The sequence below is a fragment of the Lepisma saccharinum genome, chromosome 27 (genome assembly GCF_977018435.1).
Source record: "Lepisma saccharinum chromosome 27, izLepSacc3.1, whole genome shotgun sequence".
NCBI classification, from domain to species: domain Eukaryota; kingdom Metazoa; phylum Arthropoda; class Insecta; order Zygentoma; family Lepismatidae; genus Lepisma; species Lepisma saccharinum.
This window is the reverse complement of record NC_139255.1, coordinates 40,540,123-40,563,682: the sequence shown is the minus strand read 5'-3', so window position 1 is coordinate 40,563,682 and position 23,560 is coordinate 40,540,123. Positions and strand designations below refer to the sequence as shown.

Genomic DNA, 23,560 nt, shown 5'->3' with positions numbered 1-23,560 from the left:
GGAATGAAACGCACTGGCTGTCCGGTGACTTTTGGCTATATAGTTTAACTTCTCCATATGCTGAATGGTCTTGATAGCAAATATTTCAGATGGATCATAGACAGTGGGGATGATTTATTGCTGAATGGATGAAACTGAGTTTAATTACATTTACATCCTCTGCAAGTAACAGCTATATGAAGTGTTAAAAATTTTCTGGACTGGTGCTACCATCTGGTCAAAAACTTGGGCTTTTTGGCTGCCATCACCGTCAAAGTAGTCCCCTTCTGTATGTACCCAATGATCCCGGCAATTCTACCATTTTTTAAATGCATCCTGGAAGCCTTGTTCTGTGAGAGTGTCCAGTATTGCCCACGTTTCTGCTTGGATCATATGTCACCAACCTTTCAACTTGGTATTCAGTCGAGGAAACAAAAAAGGTCATAGGGGACCAAGTCAGGTGAGTAGGATGGCTGGAGAGGCATGTTCTTGTTGGTCAAAAAAGTCCATGGTGAACAAGGAAGTGAGAGACTGTGTGTTGTGTTGATGCAAAAGTAAGTTCTTTGCTGCCTAAGTTCGGAACAATTTGTTTGCACATTTTCATGCAGCTATAAAACGTCACAGCTGACTATTTTGACACTAGGTTAGATTCAATGTTTTTACAAATTAACTATACTAATTTATTTTTAAAATTGTGTGTATGGAGTAGTAAGTCTGAATCTGTAAAGATTTTATATATTTTTTATTTCACAAAACAAAAAAAAATCTTTAGTAATAACATTCCACATCAAACAAAATCATTTCCAATATAAGTTTAAACTTTCAACCCCTTAACTGTATATTTTTCTTAACCAAGGTTTTTTTTCCCAGTATGTGGATTAAAAATTTTTGTTTCATGAAATTTTTTACATAAATTCATTGATTCACTGGACCATGAAGTATTCATTAATGTTATTCCAAGACTAATAGTCACAAATTTTGTCAGCTGTCAGCACTTTTACTAATATGCTGCATACTCAGCAACACATTGATGTAATTCAGATAGAGTGACATTGCATGAATTTGGTAAATGTGAATGTAAGAGTTCCTCAGACCTTACATGTAAACTTTTTTGATGCATGAATCATACTTTTTAAAAAATGTGTTAAAAAGAAAAATTAAAGTATGATTAGATAAACTAATTTTTTACTAACATTTTACCTACTTTTGGGTATTTTCTCAATGTTTATAACTAGCATTTTTTGCCACGTTTCTCTAGCTCAGAATATAAACTAATATTGAAAGAAATATAGATAAATATGTACAAATATACCACAGTATTTTTAGTAGTCATGATTATGTCACAATAGCAAACAAACTTATGAAGAACGCCAGAGCCTTTCTTTCAAAGAAAAAAAGTGCTGTTTATAACCATTCATCAAAGCTTAACATAATATACTATTAAAAATAATATATCATGGGATCAATAGTAAGTTGCAAAACACCATGCACAGTTAAGGGGTTAAAGATATTACTAAGAATAAACAGTAGCTGGATTCAAATTACTATTCGACCAATACAGAAAAGTTACGTTCTATTTGTATGGGTATATTTAAATTTCTTCCATTATCTATTCCCTAACTTCTGTTGTCACCCACCTCTTTTTTTTCCATGCATACTGTATTCTTATATCAGACAATTATTTCTATGCAACAACTGGTACACAACACATTAAACACATTTTTTTTTAACACTGTGAGGATATTAGAATATATTCACAGTTCATTTACACTAGTTATTGTACTTGTAACTACCTCATAACCAGTCTTTGCTCAAATTATCTCACATATAGTTAAACATATAAAATATACAAAATATATGTAGCATAAATAATATAAAAACTTTTTCGAACAATGACAACTTTTTCATCTCTATATCAATATTTGTAAACAAAATTATGACAGATAAAAATTGTCTACATGCATCATGTTGCAATAGAAATGTTTTCTACAGAAATATAATTTTTAAAAAATAATACCAGATCTATGTAATTTATTTAAAATGTACTACATTTGATTTTATTTCACTGTGCACACATAAAAAAAGTTGCTAATTCTTTCAGGATTTACTGCACACATGATAACAATGAGTGTGTTAAAACACACGTGTAGTGAAAAAAAATATCCAGTAACTTTTTCATTGTTATAAAATGTACAATAAATTCCGCAAGTTTTCTTTACATTAGAAATTCCATTTTAACTTTAACCATGTTGCATGATTACAATGCTTGCTCATATTGAGGTTCAATCCAATTCATTTTTACATGAATGTCCACACAATCATAAGTTATTATATGAATACACAAGGGTGCATATATATGAACGTGTTTGTGTCACTGGCATATGCAAGGGGGAGGAGGGGGGTTTGATGGGGCTACAGCCCTTACTGAAATTTTGAGAAAATCATAATTTGCAAATGAAATCAGTGAACTCTGGGAAGAATCAAAGTGGTAAATGACCCCAACCACTACTCATTTATTTTCTCCTTGAGCTGTCGTCACTGAAGTAGAAATAATTCTACCATTACATATTTATTTGAAAGATTACACACATTTTATAACATATAATTGTAGTACTGGTGATAATTTTATCCTCATAACACTTATGATTAAATGAACTTAAGAGACGTTGCTGGCTTTGAAATGTTCATGAACTTCAATATAAACCAAGCTTGTTTTGAAATCTGTTTTTCTTTATTGAACCATAATATAACACTAAACAAACAAATGGAATGCCAAGTGGAGATGAAAGAGAGAATCAATTATTCTATACTTGCTATGTGTATTTTTAATCAAAATAAAGAAAATGTAATAACAAGTGCTTTATTTATGGTAGTATGCCATGCTGGCAGCTTTTTCTGTAGCTGAAAATAAAATCCAGTAATCGTTCATGTTAACAAAAGAAATATAGATAAATATTAATGATGGATGCGGTAAACACGGTTTAAGAATAACTCACGTGAAATTTTGTATTTCAACATTGCACAATTTAATGGTTATTTCCGATTAATTTCGAAGACTCTCCGTCTTCATTCACTCTGCTCCAGATGCTGTACCCTTAGTGAATAAAGACAGTGTCTTCGAAATTAATCGGGGGAAAAAACATTAAATTGTGCAACATGGAAACACAAAATTTCACGAGTAATAATAGATAAATATGTCCAATAATAAATTAATACATTACAGTATTTTTAGTAGCTCTAATTATTAAATTTGCAAAATTATGGCTTGCTTTATCATAGAAAAAGTCTTATGAAGAGTACTGGAACCTTTTCCTTCAGTAAAAAAGCACTGGTAAAAAGTATAATAAGTAACTACCTATTAAAGTTTTTAAATCAAAGCCATTCCCAAGTTTGTTCAATTATATTGTGAAAGTGGCACTAGTTTACTTATGACTAAAACTGAATTACAACTGTCGGGTTTATCCTTACCTCCATCTCAATATGCTCAGCAATACATTCAAAACCAAACCCCTTAGCGCAACAACCCTTTCAGAGCGAAATAATACAACCCCATTACTAGGAATAAAATTATATAATGAAGCTAGGGCCTGCCAACTGCCAGATCCTGCTACTTCTTTTCAAGTAGCTCCCGAATTGTCAAATTGAAAAATATAAAAATTTAGAAAGATCTTGATACTCTTTAAGAACTCCTAAGCATTTCAGATTTTAAGCAGTCTCCAGATGAAATAGCCTCAAGTATTTGATGCAGAAAATCAAAATAAATCATTGGTGACGCATCATACACAAAAATTTAGGGATGGGACTGATTAATCAGTACTCTATCGGTATCGGCCGATATAGGCATATCGGTGTATCAGTAACATTACCGATTATTTTACCGATCCGATATATCGATAAATATCTTATAATTTAGTGCAAAATTCTGCCATTTTGTTGTAACTTCTATGGATTATCTCGATGCCCAACTTTCTAAAAAAGTAACTGTCTAAATATTCAACTTCTTTTGCACTGCAGTCACCTCGAAACACACATTTGTTAAGGAGGTCAATGAACATTTCAGGTTCTTCAAGTACCATATCTAATTTTATATCGGATCGGTAGAATATCGGTTATTGGTATCGGTAAATTTTATATCGATACTTTATCGGTATTGGCCAAAATTTCATATCGACCCATCCCTACAAAAATTTCTACATATTTAATTTTTCCTACTTAAATACAATTTGCCATGAATTCTGGTTTCTTTCTTCTGCACAATTTTCAGAAAATAGCAACTGTAATATTTCATTCTAGACGTCTACACTGGCCGTGCCCAGTAATACAACAAAAATGCACAGAAATTGAGACATCAACAATGTTTGACCTATTCATTAAAGACTGAAGCCCCTTTCAGATTTGAATGAGGCTTACATTAGCACAAAGTCAATACAATAATGTCTTGCAGCTTGTGCGGTAGAAGCCTCTATGAAGGTTTTTTCCGATGCGAGCCTCAGCAACTGGGCGGGTCGCAGGTGGCGGATAGCGAACGGCCACCAGATATGGTGGTTAGCTGCGAATAAGGCAATGCCAAATAAGCAGTCCCAGACCGAGGCGACAATGCTAACAGGGCCTGGGGAGGATGGTCTTTGGCAAGTCCATACTCAATAAAAACCCAGAAAAGCCCAACGACAGCATCGTGACGTGGCGAGGAAGTGCCGCCATTAAATAAGCACTGCCCCTACTGCCTTGTAGGGAGGGGAGGGATCCCCAAAGGCTAAGGGAAGGAACCCTAACAGAAAACCGGCCAACGGCTCTAGAGATGGAAAAGACTGTAGAGTCCCAACATCCTGAGAGGCGGAAGAGCTACAACCCCACTGCCTTGTGGTAAGGGTTTTGACCCGAAGGCTATGGGAGCAAACCCAGAAAGAAAACCAAGCAAGGGAGCACTCCTCCCACTGCCCTAGCTTCATCGTAGGGTTAATAACCCACATGAAGTGAAATAATACATATTCAGAGAAACACAGGAATAGAAGCCGAACAGAGTAAACAACGACGACAATGCAAGGTAAAACGGACTATGAGATTTGGAACCTGGAACATCACCTCCCTCTCAGGAAAGGAAGTGGAGATTGTAAAGGAAATGGCGAAATAGAAACTAGAAATATTAGGAATTAGTGAAGTCAAAAAGAAAGGATCAGGAGAGGTTGACATGGAAAAAGGATATGTTCTCAGGTATTCAGGAGTAGAAAGAAGGAGTAGAGCAAAAGAAGGTGTGGGAATTATTGTTAGCGAAAGACTGAACACTAGAGTAACTGACTGGAAAGCAGTTAACTCTAGGATAATAAGACTGAATTTGGAATTGGAATTAAACCGTAGGATTGCCATTATACAAGTATACGCTCCTACAGAGGATAAAGATGAACTAGAAAAAGAACTATATTACAACTCCCTCCAACAAACATTAGATGAGGCTAGAAATGTAACGGAAAACGTTATTATAATGGGAGATTGGAATGCTAGAGTGGGAAATGAAATTAGACGAGGACGTGGAAGTTTGGGAAGGTATGGTGCTGAAAAGACCCGAAACAGCAATGGAGATAAAATGCTGGAGTTCTGTATTGATAACGAGCTCCGCATCGGAAACTCTTTCTTCCCGCATAAAAGAATACATCAAATTACCTTTGAAGCAATTAGCAGAGGAGCACAGAGCACAATAGATTACTGCGTATATACAAAAAACACCCATTATGATGTAATGGATGTAAGAGTTTTTCGCAGCGCCGAGCTCGGTACTCAACATAGACTACTAGTAATGACGACCCGATTCAAACCACTACCTGCACCAATTAAGATAAACCTTACTAAACTTAAAATATCAACACTAGAAACCCAAAATAAAAGAAAGGAGTTTCAGAGGAAACCGAAAGAAAAACTTAGAGAAAAGGAACAAAACCATGGACAAGAATGGAATGTGGAAAATAAATGGAAAGTAAGGAAAGAAAGCCTCAATGAAGTTGCAACAGAAATATGTGGAATAGTAAAGATAACAAATAAAAAGAAGCAGACAAGATGGTGGAGCGATAATGTGAAAGAAAAAGTTGCAATTAAAAAGAAAGCATGGCTAAAATACTTAAAGACCAAAAGAATGGAGGACAAAGAAGCTTATATACAGGCAAGAGATACAGCAAAACGGATAGTGAGAACAGCGAAGAAGGAAACCTGGGAACAATTTGGAAAGGAAATAGAAGAAAATCATAAAAATAATCCAAGAAAATTTTGGCGTGTGTTGAAAAATCTGAAAGGAAAACGAGGAAAGAAAATAAGGAATATCAAAAACAAGAATAACGAGGTGAAAACCAATATGAAGGAAATTTTAGATACGTGGAATGAATATTATGCGGAAACCTTTAGAGAAGAAGAGGAATTGTATGAGGAAAGACCCATGAGGGAAGAAAATGGGAACGTGGAAGCTGAGGAAGAAATCCAACTGAAAGAAGTACAAGAGGCAATTAAATCCTTAAAAACTGGTAAAGCACCCGGTTGAGATAATATACATCCAGAATTTATAAAATATGGAGGAAAGGAAATAGAAAAATGGATATGGGACTTATATAGACTAATATGGGCAACAGAGAGAATACCAAAAGATTGGGAACAGAATGTAATAATTCCTATACATAAAAAAGGAAATACCCTCGAATGCTCAAACTATAGAGCAATATGCTTAGCGCCAGTGGCCCAGAAACTATATTCACACATTATAGAGAAAAGATTAAGGCAACAAGTGGAAGATAAATTGGAAGAAGAGCAAGTAGGTTTCAGGCCTCATCGTCAAACTCAAGATCTAATCTTCTCCCTGAGGAACGCAATAGAGAAGATACTAAGCAGAGGAGGGAAATATTTACAGCTTTTATTGACTTAAAGTCTGCCTTCGACAGAGTACCAAGAGGACAAATATGGAAGGCCCTTCATCAGTTCCAAGTAACGTCAAAACTGACTAGAATAATTCAAAGTCTATATAAGAACGTTAAAGGAACTGTTAGAATAAATGGACAATCCTCCAAGGAATTTAATATGGGAAAAGGTGTAAAACAAGGTGATGGACTTAGTCCTCTTCTTTTCATATTATTCATGGATCAAATTATAAAGCAATGCAAAAGAAGAACAAGAAAATGTAAAATTGGAAATTATAAGATGAAACCGGTATGGGTACAAACATTAGTATACGCTGCATGATATTGTTCTCCTAGCAAAAGATAGCAACAGCCTACAAAATGCTGTCCTAGAGTGGGGCCGAGCATTCAAAGAACGAAAGATGGAAATCAATGTTAGCAAGACGAAAGTCATGCACTTCACTAAACAAGAACCAGCAAGGATGCGCATTCATTGGAATAATAAGACCTTAGAACAAGTAGAACAGTTTGAATATTTAGGAACCATACTAACTGCGGACGGGAAAATGGACTCTGAAATTAATCACAGAATTCAGAAAGCAAATAATCTGTACTATAATATTAGTAACACCATTATAGGTAAAAAGGAGATTAGTAAAGAAACAAAAATGAAAATATATAAAACAGTCTATCTCCCCACGCTATTATATGGATCAGAAAGCTGGATAATGCAAACTAAATTGGAGAGCAGACTTACTGCTACTGAAATGAAATTCTTAAGAAAAACTGTAGGAAAGACAAGGAGAGATATGATACGAAACACAACAATAAGAAGAGAATGCCTGAATCAGGAACCACTGATTGAAATCATTGAGAAGAGGGAATTAGGCTGGTTGGGACATCTTATTAGGATGGAGGAAGAGCGTAAACCGAAACAAATATTTGAGGCTCGACCAGAAGGAAAGAGAGGAAGGGGACGACCCAGGTTGAACTGGAACCAGTACATTTATGGACTGGCACAGAAGAGAGGGAAGACACCGGATGAAGTGAAAAGACTGGCACAGGATATAACTTCTTTCAAGAAGTGGCTGAAAGGACCCGACGCCTAAGTGGGCATAAGGGAGAAGAAGAACAATACAATAATGTCTTCCAGCTTGTGCTGAAGGGGTACTTTTATTATTATTAAGGTTGAGCAATGCATAACACTGGTAATGTTAAACAAAATATCTTATTACATAATTAAAGCCATATTCAAGACTGGGGATTGTTTCTAATGATATGCCATATTGCCTGACCAAGGATGTGTCTAAATTGGCGGCTGCTTCCACCTAAAGCACAGTTCCATCCTTGGGGTTCCCGCACCGTTATAGACCACATCTGCAGCATAGCTGGAGTTGGAAGGAAATAGCAGAAGGTGCAACAACTCACTAGAGCTATGATTGACAGTTCACTTTGCAGAGAAAATGTTTACAATTTAAAACTTGGTGCTACTTACACATTTTATTGATAACACTGTATTTAGAAAAGTTGCCCAAGAAGAAATCTCAAACTGCATTTTGAATTCAGTGGTATACAGGTGGAAAATAATTATGATGTTTGGGAGGAGAGTTGGTGTATTAAGTCTACTTTATGCACCGTAAGGCTAATTGGGACTGGACCTACAGTGTAAAGTGGGATCCGAACCATTATGTGCCTCCACCGGGTATTGAACCCAGGACACCTCGATTACAAGGAGACAATGCTACCACGCACCATCGAGAAGGCTTATGATGTTTGGTTGGCACCTGCCTTCTGATATCATGTTCACCTGCACCCCAAGGTGTGATGGGCGATATTTGGACTGGTGGGGCAATTGTACAACTCCGCAGCCTTTCGATATGGATGACTTTGACAGCACAGACATGGCCTTAGATGTTCCTTGTCAGTACTCCCATTAGGATGTGTGTGTGTGCATATATACATAAGATACTGCTTAAATATTGCCAGTTTTAGGGAGATATCATACCAAAATGATAAGCAATGCATGCCATGTCTGAACATTCATTTTTGCAGACTAGAAAGGAAAGTGGCTACTGAGGTGTGTGGTTCGTGGTGTAATTTCCACTTGGGTATGCAATGTGCTGTTTGTGGTGAAGTGTCTACTCAGGTGTTCAGTTTGTTTCAAAATGTCTACTCGGGTACATGCAGTTGGTGAAGTGTCAATGCAGGGATACAGTTTGTGGTGGAGTGTCTTCTCAAGTCAATTCAGGTGTATGCAGTCTGTAGTGAGATGTCTGTTCAGGTGTATAGTTTGTGGTGATTAGAGGCATGCATATTTCATTTTTGAAGAAAACACGAAATGTGAAATAACACATTGTAATGTCAATTTCTCATGTTTCTGAAAGGTGTAAGGTGCATTTTCCTACCCTGTTTTGTAACGAAATGGTGCGAAATGAACTGCAAAATGCGAAATAGACTCAAACACGAAATTTACCGTTTATATACTGACGCGACACTTTCTCAAGTCAGAATTATCGGAAAATTGATTAATTCTGCTGTAAATATTTGAGAAACAAAAATGGACCCCTTTTTGCAGGAATAAACTTAATATTCTGGTCATGATTTAATGTGCTATTAGAAGGAATATGTTTATATTGTGTAATAAGTGCAGTTTCAAAATCAAATTTGGGAATATATTCACATTTTTAAAACCAAAATGTCATTTTGTGCACTGCTTTTTCACCGCTATAAGTGAAATTTTATTTTATTTACCGCTTTTGAACCCGAAATTGTGTCTGTTTTTGTACCAAAATTTTGCTTTTTTTATTTACCAAAAATATGTGCCTCTAGTGGTGATGTATCTATTCAGGTGTGCGATTTGTGGTGAAGTGTCTATTCAAGTGTGCAGTCTATAGTTAAGTGTCTATTCAGGTGTGTAGTCTGTAGTGATGTGTCTGTTCAGGTATGTAGTCTATAGTGAGGTGTCTGTTCAGGTATGTAATCTATAGTGAGGTGTCTGTTCAGGTATGTAGTCTGTAGTGATGTGTCTGTTCAGGTATGTAGTCTATAGTGGGGTGTCTGTTCATGTGTGTAGTCTGTGGTGCACTATCTATTCAGGTGTGCAATTTGTGGTGAAGGGTCTATTCAAGTGTGCAGTTTGTTTTGAAGTGTCTACTCAGGTATGTGCAGTTGGTGGAGTGGTGAAGTATCTACCGAGGTGTATGCAGTTTGTGGTGAAATGTCGCTTATCACTTATGTGAAATCTCCCTCAGTGCATTGTTAACAATATGATGACCAGGAACGAAATGAAAAAATCTAATATCAACAAATACTAATACAAATTTCAAAGTTTTTACCTTCCACCCTTTTCTTCTCAAGCATAGTACAATGTTTGACTAGCATTTATTATTATTTGTTGGTTCTCTCATTTGGTTCCTAATAATAAGTTTATGGTTACGTTTTATGTAACATGTAGTAATCAAATTTTCAAAAGCATATAAAAGATGAAAATCAGGGCCGAGCCAATACTGATGAATCTGTACCAATATCAGAAAGTATCCATTGGAATTTATTTACCAATACCGGTCAATACTTTTATGGCATTTTGATCTTTCCCGGGCTTCATAAAATGATGCATGACACTTTCCCAGTCCAGCTTGTTTTTGGGTTGTATGTTGAATATAGTGCTGGGGGATTTGCTTTAACTTTTATCATTTGACCCATAATCATCAATTATAAATATATCACTAAACAATTATCCTGGAAATTATGCAAAATTGGAAGGTTTTTTTTTTTATTATGCACCAGTTTTGCATGAAAAACTAAATTTTGTGATAACATAACGTGTAGCTTAATATTCTGATGTACTTATTGAATATTTTTAAAGCAAAAATCTTGGTAAATTGACGCATATAATTAGAGTGGAACACTTACACACTAATAGTAATCAATATTTTGAACAACGCTTAATTATTAATTTTCAAGCATCGATATCGGTATTGGTAGAAATCGGTGAGAGTATCGGTAACAACTCAAAGTGGTATTGGCTCAACCCTAATGAAAATATACACTAATACATACATTCACACTAATTTTAAATTGGACTGCCTACAAACTTAGCAATGACTAATAGTTTTAGTATAAATAAATGGAGGCTTAGAATTTTTGTTTATTTAAATGTATATGGAGTAAAATAACCTTAGTGTTCAAAACAATGTAAATAACAGATGTTTTCTAAGCATGCTGATTCTCAGACTCTTCACCATTGTGCTTACCTCAAAAATATAAATACAACAGATTCTTTAAAAAACTGGTATCCCATGCTAGAAAACATAGATAGCCCTTTGCTGTAATTAATTCCTGTGAGAATGTTATAACTACAGTTGTCCTGTTACTGAACCACTTTTCTTTACTCCGATCCTCATATTCTTCCAGAGCAAAATGATTATATAAATGTTAGAAATAAAATATTACATACCACATTATTTATTAAATTATTTGACATGTCTCAATGTGGGTTAAACTCTTTATTATTCAACAGTTTTGGCAGAAGTAATTACATACAATGATGTAATTATGAGTGACTACTTGTATAACTGCATGCATTTACCTCCAAGTAAGGTCTTAGTTCTAACTAAACTATGAATAATACAGAATTTAACCCACATTAAGGCATGTTACATAATAAAATCATGTATAATGTAGTAATAAGTGCCAAAAAATGCTCTTACCATGTTATTGTACACCAAAATATTCCAATAATCACATTGTATTTGCACAAAATATACATTACATTTCTATTACATATTCACCATATTCTGACTGGATCCATCAATCACAATGTTTTGAAGGTAACAACAAATCTTGTGCCAGAAGTGTATCAAAATATAATGTGAATTATATTGGTATAGCATGTAAGTAATGCATTCCTATATTCATTTCCTCCATCATCACATCATTTTAAATATACATACTATCTTTACACACATCCATTTTTGCCTCACGATTTGGTTGTCGAATTGATGTTCTGGCAGTTTTGAACTCTCATGAGAGACAATCTACGAAATTACATTTGTCAAATTTGGTGACAAAATATTAACTGATATTATGATTATCATCATTCAATACAAATTAAATTACAACTGTTCAAATTCTCCATACCAATTAGGAGCTTTCTGAATATATACTTACATACAGAAGTGTTTTAAAACAACTTTACTACCAAGCAAACTTTTCAGCACATTGCACAGTGGGACAGATTACCCTAAATTGGAACAAAAGAAAAGTATGAAAAACAAATACCTTACAGTTTATCCAAGAACCTATTTGTTCATTTGTTTGGAATTTCATTTTACACAAAGGAATTGGTTTCCAACAAAAATAATAACAATGCAAAAATTAGCTCTATATATGCCACTAAAAATAAGCCAGTTTTGAACAGAATTATAAAGAATACTTAAAATATTCCTGACTTTTGAAGTTTTAGAATTAATTTAGACATGCTGATATTTAATGCTAATGGAAAATGTAAGTTCAAAAGTTATGTAAACTTTAGTTTTCAGGGTGCAGTGGTTGCATTTGGATTTGCAATGATAACATGCATTTACATTGCATATCAACTGGATTTAAGAAACTTTCAAGGTCAGATAATTTTTCTCTTCTTTTTCCTTTCCAAGGTGGAAATGGGATGGTTTGTGTAGGTGGTGAAGCCAAGAGAAAGTGGATGCTTCATGAACCTGGCAGCATTTCTCAAAGATAGATGGAATTAGTAGAGTTTGTGCAGTAATATATAGACTGTGGCACCCAGTGCCATCTATGATATAGATGATGTCAGACAAAGTTTTACAGAACATAGCAAACCCTTTCTTCCAAAATATTCAAGTTTTACATGTCAGTTACTGCACAAAATCCTGATTCTAAGTTCACAAGATGTGAAAGTGGGGTTCTATTCATAATTATTGGAAAAAGTACGTTCAAAATATGTGCATTATTTTCATGCTGAAATAAATTAAATAAATTGAACTCAACAACTGATTTGTGTATATGAGAATACAGTGGAACCTCAATTTCACGTTTTTCAGGGGACCAGCTAGAAAAACTTCAAATGGAGGAAAAAGTAAAATCGAGAAAATTTTATATTATTATGTTATGTTTGGACCATCAGAATTGAATGTATAGAGTGGGAAAACACTACTACTATTTTAAAACTAATATTAATGCAGCACGATATGTAGGATATTATTTTGACATAGAATTTATTCTTGAAGCACTCTTTTATTTTTTCTCCCACAAATTAATGCCACTTCTTGGAACACAAATTTCAGTTTATACTGAGAGGGGGAACTTTTCAGTTTTTAAGTCCACTTTATGCACATATAGGCTAATCTGGATTGGACATACAGTTTAAAGTGGGATTCGAACCACTGTAATTTACCTCCACTGGGTATTGAGCCCAAGACTCCTTGATTACAAGGCGACAACATTACCACCACACCATCATGGGGGAGAAGGAACTAAAATTATATCAAAATAAACATATTTGGACATTAAACAACAAGAATAAGGAAATAATTATAACAACAATTTCTTGTTCCCAGTTTATTTTTCAGATGTATTCAGTTATGAGACTTAAATGATTTCCAATTTTTAAAAGTTACCTGGCCCACTCTGCATTGCCTGGAAATATAGTTACCGAAAATACAACCCTGTTGCTGTTCAAGCAATAATTAGAATCCCATACCAAAGAGACAAGACAGTTACATAAACTTACAATTCACATCTGTAACACCCGGGTAACAGACCCTTGATATACAGTTCATTTTTTCTCTATTCAAATTACCTTCCTCTACACACAAACATGACATACACGTTCCTGCTAACTTTATATGTATTCACATTTATTTCACACCATTTAATGCATATACCTTTAACACTTTTGCTAATATATTATTATCTGCTTTTTTTCTCATTGAAATCATAAATATTCGTGTAACTTTCTTCATTAAAGCTGTCTTTGATAATATTCTTAGTAATGTACAAATCATGTTTACAAGTACAACTCTTCAGTACATTCCAAAAAAAGAAACAATTTTCTCATATAATATATTATGCTGACAGAAAAAAACTACATTAAAGAATATCCCTTTATCTTAACATCATGATTATGTTATTAGAAATCACACCAACAATTTCTTACATTCTCTTCCTATTTTGTTTAGACATTTTCAATATTATATACATATATAATCTTCATATTGATAACACACTTTTCAAATTTGACATCAGTCGTCTTCGCAACTCAAATAAATGAATCAATAGATGTTTGGTAAGACTGAACAAGCATATTCTTTCTACTATGTAGATAATTTTAAACTGTCAAAAGTAATATAGTTCAATAACAAAAATGTAGCACCACATCTCACTCTAAATTGCACACTGTTGGTATTACATAAAATATTTACAAGCATTATTCAAGAAAACATTGAACAAGTGGTAGAAATAACAAAAAATTAAAGTATATGGACTGATCTCATTTCCAAATCTTGCCAGTATGCCATATCACAGCCCAAAATTTATGTGGTGCTGATTGGTTCTGATAACAACAGTTTGCACAAATAAAATTGATTGATATTAGGAATTCTTGTTTAATTATTGGCAAAAAACAATAAATTAATAAATCTCTACTTTGAGTACCATAACAATTTCTTACAAATATTTTGCAAATATCCAATTTAATTGGCACAATATTGCAAAACATAGCATTCACAAAATCGATAGCAAATACCATGAAATTACTGTATAATCAGCATATAAATAGGAAAAAAATTATGTCAAGCATATCAAAACAATGAAATACATGAGATGCCTTACAACAGATGATAATGAAGGAGTATGTGCCACTCTCTTAGAAAAATTATAAATATTTTCTATGTAAAATTCTCATTTTCAACACAGGAAACTCAGGCCTCTACTTACACCATGTTAGACATAACAGAAGATACATGGTCTTCAATGATGGTAATGTTCTGTTAATTGTCTGAAGTGACTATGGAAAAATATCACAAGAACAACAGTCAGTTAAACTTAGAATACGAGTATGCGAGTTCTATCCATTCACGTAAGTTTGTTAAACCTTTTAGACTATTAGAGAAATATTATTTTTAATGTATGTACATGTAATTACTTAAACATTAATGTGATGGCAATAGAAATAAGACAATTTTTCCATGTTATATTGCTAATGCAAGGCTTGCTCTTGGTACCAGTACAAATTAGCAAAAGAAAAAATGAAAGCTGTCCATGTGAAAGAAATTGATTAAAGCCAATCAACCAATAAATACTTTGTTTACTTAATAATTGTTTGCAAATACTTTATGTACACTACTCTATCAGAAGAAAAATATGATTTTTAACATTTTCCGTTCCTGATATTCACCACAATGCAAGACTCCTGTCAATCACATTATGTGACAGAGAACAAGCTTAAATGTTAACTTAGGCAAAATAAATAGGTCATATGATATAATAATTACATGTAAGGGATTACAACGATTTACCAAAATCATTACTTAAGCTACCAACACATTGAAGTTAACCAGGATACAGTCATGGACACTTATGGGTTATAATGGCCCCGCTGACTTTCAATGGGGTTGTTTCAATCTACAAATAGAGTAGAATCTTGATTTTTACATTTTTCAGAGAACCAAGATGAGAAAATGTAAATGAAAATTAAAATGTCAAATCTGGGAAAATGTTACATTACGCTCTATTGGAACCATGATAATTGAATGTATAATGTGAGAAATGTAAAACCGAGAACATAAAGTTGGGGTTCTATACATTATTGATATAATGTGTGCGAGACTTATCCAATATTTCAACTTGCCAGTCTCATGAAAAACAATGCGTATAATATTTGTAAAAACCTGAAGGAAAGTGCAGAATCTAAATAATATTGATGCATAAATTTCCTAAATAAATTCAAGAAATGACAACCCAAAGCAGAATAGCTGAAAAGGAACATCCTTCATTATCTTAAATACTTCAGATGATCACTCTAAACACTGTGGAATACCCTGAACATCTTTCCCTCATAATACAGTTTACATATTTCTCTTTCCAATGTTGAAATACACAAACATTATAGAAATGTAACTAAGATGTCTCACAATATTTACAGATTTCCCCCCTCATGGCATACACATACACATATGCATTGCCCTGTTAGTTTAGAATTTTTTTTACAAACATTAATTGGAATTTGTGCGTCGATCAAAGCACCTGTACCAGGCAATACACCAAACAATGGAAAACTTGGCATCTTCACACAGGTAACATAGATGACCAAAAGCCACATTAACATTTGGGTTAAAACTAAATTAACTCTCACATTTAATGAGTTAACAGCATTAACGCTACTTCTGAATAACAATGAAACACAGGTACGCATACATTCATTTTCCTCACTTATGCTCTACACATTTACAGGTCCACTTATTATTGGTACTACAAAAAATACATAAAATATTCCCCCAAATATTCCCTGATGTTCTGTGCACTCATCTTGGAAGCTGCAATTTATTCTTTGGAATCCATATCACATAGGTGCTCTTTTTCATTTCAGAAGAATAAGGCAGTTTGATCCACCCTTGCACAACACTATATGATTAGATCTCTTTAGCAATGTTTTTTCTTTAAAAAAAAAAGGGAAATGTAATATTGCAATTACCTGGCTGAGTTTTATGCATCATTTCAGTAATTACACATAATATCAATGCATTAAAAATTAATAGTAAAAACTTAAAATGTAAATAATATTGGAGAGAAAAATTATCACATGCATGACACCTCAGAACATAATTAGCACAAAAACTCCGATAACTCTGGCCCCTTTACTGTTTTCCAAAAACACATGAGTGCCATGGAAATAACAAGTTTAAAAATATAAACTACTTTTTCTTGATAGTCCATTTTTGTTTGTTTGTTTCTGCCCTGACACTATGTTCTTTTGTTTAGTGAAGAAAGAATTGAAAAGTGCTAAAAAAATATCCAACATTCACCTCGTACTTTGCTACAAAAGAAACTCACAAAACTGAACTAGCTTCTTTGTTTTTCCTATCCTTATTGTCCCAGTTTTCCTTGTTCCTGTCCTTCTTTGATTTCTTTCGCTTTTTGGAAGATTTCGGAGAGCGCTCCAGGAAAAGGGCCTCGTGGAAGTCATCCGAACTGAGATTACTCTCCTGGACATGCAGCACGGAACTCAAAGCACCGTCGGTCGATGATTTGGGGAAGCGGAACATCTCCTTCTCTCGCTCCGGCTCACTTGCAGACTTCGAAACACCCGGAACATTCACAGCCTCTGAACACATTCGAGGGGACCCTGCCTGAGCATTGGGGGATTGAGGGGGCGAGACCACAGTCATGGCTGTGGTAACAGTTGTCGTGGGAACAGCAAGACTTGACGAACGTAAACGATCAGCCGACATGCTCGGGGAGCCAGGTTCCAGAGACGGAGACTTGGGAGACCTGGGCTCCGGCGAGAGTGCAACAGGGACGGTGAGACTGGAGGAACGAGACTGACGGCCTGTGACCACCGCAACAACTGCCGGCGATCTCGGTTCTGGCGTCCTGCTAATAGACACACCACTTATGTACAATGTCGGGGATTTCGGAATACCGGTTTCTGATTCGTACTCGTTGGAGCTGTCAGTCTCCAATTTGGGAGATTTGCATATTCTTATTCTCAATGCAGATGATTTGGCAACCCTGAACACCTTCCTATGTGTACCGAGAAAAGAACTTTTCGATGTTGATGAAATATTGTCATCACTTCGTACTTTCATCTGGCATATCTGGACTTTAGGTTCACTGCTATCCTCATCTGTCGTTCCAAGTATCCCACATACTTCCAAATCTGCATTAAGTGAATCAGAAGTATCCTCGACTGAAGATTGGCCGTAGATGCCAACTTCGCTTGTGCAGTCTTCGTCAGCCTCAGCACTTGATGCCTGCCGCAAGCTCCTTTTCAGCGTAAGGCTCATCCGGGCAACATCTTCTGGCTTTTCATCGTGACTATGGTCTGAATCAAAATACTGAATGTCACTGTCATGTGATCTAAGATACAGATCACCTGTTGAATGCGATCTTCTCAAGCGACTCTCCTCTTCGATATCAATCGTATCAAAACGTCCATTCTCGTGAATGTCACCAATCTCAAACCGTCCATCTTCGACCTCACTTGCACACATTTTGAAGCAAATCGGATCCTTGTCCGTTTTGCTCGACCAGTCCTTTTCTATGTTAAAGTTCTTCAGGTCTATTTCCTTGCTTGCTAGACTTTTCAGAAAATAGTCTACCGTAATGTCCGCACTTGTTTTCTGATACACTAGAACACTAGACTCATCCAACCTATTTCCACTGCATTCATCCATTGAGAAATCACTAGCAGATCTTCTCACTTCCATCTCATCGGAAAGACAACCTGTCCGATCGGCAGACAAGCTCTTATGAACCACCTCCAATACAGGAGCTGGTAACTTACTAGACTCTTGAAGTGACAGCTGAATGGCTAACTTCAATTGTTGGTCATCCAGGATTTCTGTTAAAATAATAGCAATATTAAATCTCAAGTCAAAAGCTAATTTCAAGATTATGATTATCATCTGTTTTTTTTTATAACTATTTTGTGGTATTGGTATCAATGTCATGTGTCCATATACCGATCTCACAATTGTTAAAGGAATTATTTAGGAAAAGAGATGTGTTTGGTACTACAAAATAATACAGTAAATGTTACTATTAAAGTGATGTTTATTCTTGCACACAAACTGATATTTTATTAGTGTAGAGTGACTAGTCAAGTATGGCATGTGAATCAATACAATAATGATATTCTACTGATCTGATGTACAATTGCAAATATTCTTTAAGCATTTGTATGGTTTACTTGTCTCCTCAGTGTATGTAATAGTTCATTACAATAAGTTTTCTTTTTTATGCATATACACTACAGAAGAAAATTAAAATAGCAGAATTTACTCCAAATTACAGACTATTTATTGAAATATTGAACTGGTAAAATTATCATCAATTTTATTGATATTATGAACTATTCATGCCAATGGTGCATCATTTCTCATTTGCATATACAGGGTGTTTCATAAGTCATAGCACAAACTGACACAGGTGAAAGTACACGATAATAGAAGCAAAAAAGTCTCAGTAAACATGGGTCTGCAAACGAGCAGTTTTTGATATAATGGCGAATGTGTGATTGATTACAAGCTGCCACTGACTTCATTGTTTGTAAATGTCGTCCTAGTTGATAAAATGCTAATAATGTGTACGAATGTGTGGTTACACGCAGTCATTGATTGCATTTTGTACATACCGATAGCTTTACTCTTTGCGCGGTACGAGATTTGCTCCTTGTTTACAAAACAGAACATTTCCGAGAGGTGGCGTTGTAATCAAAGAGAACATTTCTGAGAGGTGATATGGCTTGTACCCACACATTATTAGCATTTTACCTACTAGGACGATGTTTACAAACAATGAAGTCAGTGGCGGCTTGTAATCACACATTCGCGATTATCTCAAAATGGCTCGTTTGCAGACCCATGTTTACTGAGACTTTCTTTGCTTCTATTATTGTGTACTTTCATATGTGTCAGTTTGTGCTATTACTTTTGAGACACCCTGTATGAACGAAGAGACTATTTCTAATTAAAGTCGCCGGCACCGTGGTGGAGTGGTTAGCACATCGTACTTCAACACCAGGGGATCCCGGGTTAGAATCCTGGGTCAAGCATGGATGTTTGTGAGTGTCTATTCATCAATTTCATCATATCGTCACTCATCCCCATCTTTGCAAATTAGCCAAAAGTGGCACAAAAAGCAAAGTAAAATAAATCAACTCAAATCAAATCTAATTAAAGTCCAGTTTAACATTTAATATAATAAATTATACCTCACTTTTTAATTATAACAAATTAAAAATATCCAACATAATAATATTTGTTTCATTCAAACTAATAATATTTCATAATATTGTATATTAATAATAATAATAATAATAATAAGCATATACACCAATATATCAGTCAATACCAATTAATGTGTAACATTTATCAGTTATGTGCTACTAAAAGGCTATTAGAGAACACATTATTAACAAAATGTGATCTGAGTAACAAAACGAACCTTCTTGAACTTTGGCATGGACACATATTTAAATACTCCCATAAGTAAAGCAAAAAGTAGACCATTCTTATAATAAGTTTGTGTACTTTTGACCAACTAACTTCTGGGAAAGGATGATAGTAAGTGCAAAAAATGTGTTTAGTAATTGTGGACAAAAGATGAAGAATGCATTGAAAAGAAAATTAACACCCAGCTGTGATTTACTGCGTTGCACAAAAACACCATCAAATATTTTTAGCATACTGTAAATACTCCTATCAGCACTGAGAGAAAGTGGTTTAAATATTGCTCCCCCCCCCAAAAAAAATAGTGCATTGAGGCATATTCTGTATGCTGGCTGATTCAACAAGAGATGTGAGAAGTCGTATAATATAAGGTATGCCCAAATGAAAAGGAGAGCATTGCTGTAACGGCGTTGTATCTAACCGAAAAAGGTAAATGTGTTTGCCGATAGATGGCGCAGTGTTTGTCCCAGTTTGCAGGTGTAGCGAACGGCTTCACCTGCTGTTTCCTCAGTTGGCAAGAGTTGTTTTACTCGGACGGGTGCATTATGGATTCCTCCAGATTAGCTGTAATCCAATTTCTTAATGCAGAAGGCGAGCATGCTTCAAAAATTTATCGCAGGATGAAGGACTTTTAGGGAGAGTAGTATCTCGCACGTTGCACCATATTCCGTTGGTGTCAGCATTATGCGAAAGCACGAAGGCAAAGTGCACGTTGTCATCAACCCTGCCACGATTGCTGCTGTGGATAATCTCATTCGTCAGAATTGTTGGATCACCACACGTGAAATTGCTGCTGAACTGTCGATAAGCAAGGGAACTGTGCAACACATAATCCACAAGAAGCTGAGTTATGGCAAAGTTTGTGCACAATGGGTGCCCAAGCATCTGTCAGAGACGCAGAAGGTGGAGAGCTCCAGGACAACGCTAGGTCGCATGTGGCCAAGAAGACCTTCGACCTACTGGAAACATTTCAATGGGAAGTCCTCACACATCCTCCGTACAGCCCCGATATTTCCCCTTGTGACTCCCATATCTTCGGCCCCTTAAAACAATCACTGAAAGGTCAACGGTTCACCTGTGACGAGGAAGTGCAGACCACCATGGAAAACTGTATCCGTAAGCAACTCAGGAGTTTCTACACTGAAGCCATCCACTCCTTTTCTACGTGCTGAGATCAGTGCATCAATATCAATGGCAGTTACGTGAAGGTATCACGTTACACATTAATTGTAATTCACATATTATGTAATGTAAATATTCTGTAACATAATATTCTTTAGATATAACCGTAGTCTCCTTTTCATTTGGGCATACCTTATATATCCATTTCCAATCTGCTACCCCAACACACATGAAATTAAACAACATATTTAAGCAAGCCGATCACAGATCTCACAATCTCAAGTAACTCATATAGCATGCTTATGGCTACCTACCCTGAGTAGTTGTTAAACAGGTCTCGTTTGGTCCTATACTTGAACCTGCAACTGTTCCAGTTTCACTGAAATAGAGAGACAATTCAAAAATACTTAATTATTACCCTATTATATAAAATAAAATAGTTTGAAATTTCGTCATGCATACTTATACACCATTATGTTAACCTTTCATCAAAAGGGTGGTAAAAATACAATAAAAATCTCAAAAGATCCTAGTCTCGCACTATGTTGTGCAAATTGCTCATCACTAGTGCCTGGAACTTCATGTAATTGTGATCAACTCTTGATTCCATGACTTTTATGGTTACCAGGAAAAAGTCTGTTATTGGAATTTGGACCATGCCCAATCACATACATAAAAATTGCATTAAAATTTTACTTTGGCCATTTTTTAATAGCTTGTGCCAAATTATATGTTATACTAATTAAATAATAATTTATTTTATTAATGAGACCTCTTGTATTAGGCTCAGTCAATGAATAACGAGGCAGAGGATATTACACCAAAACTATGGTAGTTAGAAATGGGTCGATGGGCCTGAAATGGAGGTGCAGGTGTGATGAAACTGATTCGTGCACGTTTTCCCGCTAGATGGCGTTACGTGTCTGGCAAGGTATGCACAAAGGTTGCTCACCGGGCTGTGTCCAGTCATTCCTAGGGGAGATTCCCCTCCACAAAGAAAAGTTCAAGACCCTCCACACTAGTGCCGGCATGGTCATGCTTTCGTTCTTCTTCGATCGCAAGGGACTGCTCCTCGTAGACTCCTAGAGTATGGAGCAGTGGTTAATGCCCAGCGGTATTGTGAAACGTTAATGAAGCTCAGGACGGCATCAAATCGAAACATCCCGGTCACCTTTCTCGTGGTGTCATCCTATTACACGACAACGCTAAACCACACAGAGCCAATGCAACAAAGGAATGTCTAAAAAAATTCAAGTGGGAAGTCATGAGCCCCCATCCCCTATAGTCCAGACCTGTCCCCGTGTGACTTCCACATTTTCGGTGAGCTCAAAAAAGCACTACGGGGACAACGGTTTCAATCGGACGATGACGTCAAGGAGTACGTGCGCAGTTGGTTCCAACAGCAGCCAAAGGAGTTCTACGAGCTTGCCATTTTGCGACTGGTGTCAGAATGGGATAAATGCCTAAACAGTGGCGGACAATACTTGCGAGGTTCGTTACGTTAGTACTCTGAAATATCCTCTGCCTCGTTGTTTATTGACTGAGCCTCATACTTTAAATTATGGAGAGAGAAGCCTTAAATGTTGTACCACCGAAGAGATGCAGTACAGTGTTTGAAGAGTATTGCACTCTGAGACCAAAAGTGCAACAACTGTATTTGTCAGTTGGTTTCCTTAATAATGTTGACCTTTTTTCCAAAATTTTCAGTTTTCGGGAAAAGGGGTTGACTGTACATGTTTTCCCCCTTTGTATGTAGCAAATAACAACAAATGCCACATGTCTGCAAATTACGATGTTAGGAACCACATGTTAAACAAAATGTGGTATTGTGCAATTTCTCTAGTTTTCATTGAGTAATGCAGTATGCACCTATTTCCTATTGGGTTTCTAGTCTGTTTCCGTGAATTTCATGATCATGGCACTAGATCAGGTGACTTATCATTTCTATCTCTGTCCACAAATTTACTTTCTTCCCAAACTCACTCACTCTGTGTGCAAGCAGTAAAATACTTAAAGTATAAGATCCAATGCTGCTTTCAGATGTGTACACTACCTTCCAGAACAACTGTTAATACATCTTTTTTTTTTTTTATGTATACAATTTTTACTAGGGATGGACCAATATGATTATTTTGCCAATACCGATAAAAAAATCGCCGACATTCTACTAATTCAATACAAAATTGAATATATTCCTTGGAGAGCATGAATAGTTCCTTAACATACTTCATTAATATACACCCGCCACAAAATGACTTCAGACCTCATAACAAAAGCACAAAAAATACAGAAAATTCATGTGAAAAGCTATTATTAAGATATTAGATACAGCAAAAAATGCATACATTAGTACGAAGTCATGTTGCCTTTACTTTGGAGAACCATTTGGATGCACTTGGG

The 23,560-nt window shown here is 35.5% G+C and overlaps 1 protein-coding gene across 2 annotated transcripts in view; it reads right to left on the bottom strand.

The window, feature by feature from the left end:
- Positions 1-710: 710 nt before the first annotated feature.
- Positions 711-23,560, bottom strand: part of LOC145980054 (ankyrin repeat and IBR domain-containing protein 1-like) — an 87,345-nt gene continuing 64,495 nt past the window's right edge. For both annotated transcript variants that reach the window (XM_083113042.1, XM_083113043.1), the window contains exons 18-19: positions 21,475-21,539; positions 711-18,429 (exon numbers count right to left, since the gene is read on the bottom strand). In XM_083113042.1, coding sequence (XP_082969168.1) covers positions 16,916-18,429; positions 21,475-21,539 — 1,579 coding nt within the window. In that variant the 3' untranslated portion in view covers positions 711-16,915. The remainder of the gene's footprint in view (positions 18,430-21,474; positions 21,540-23,560) is intronic.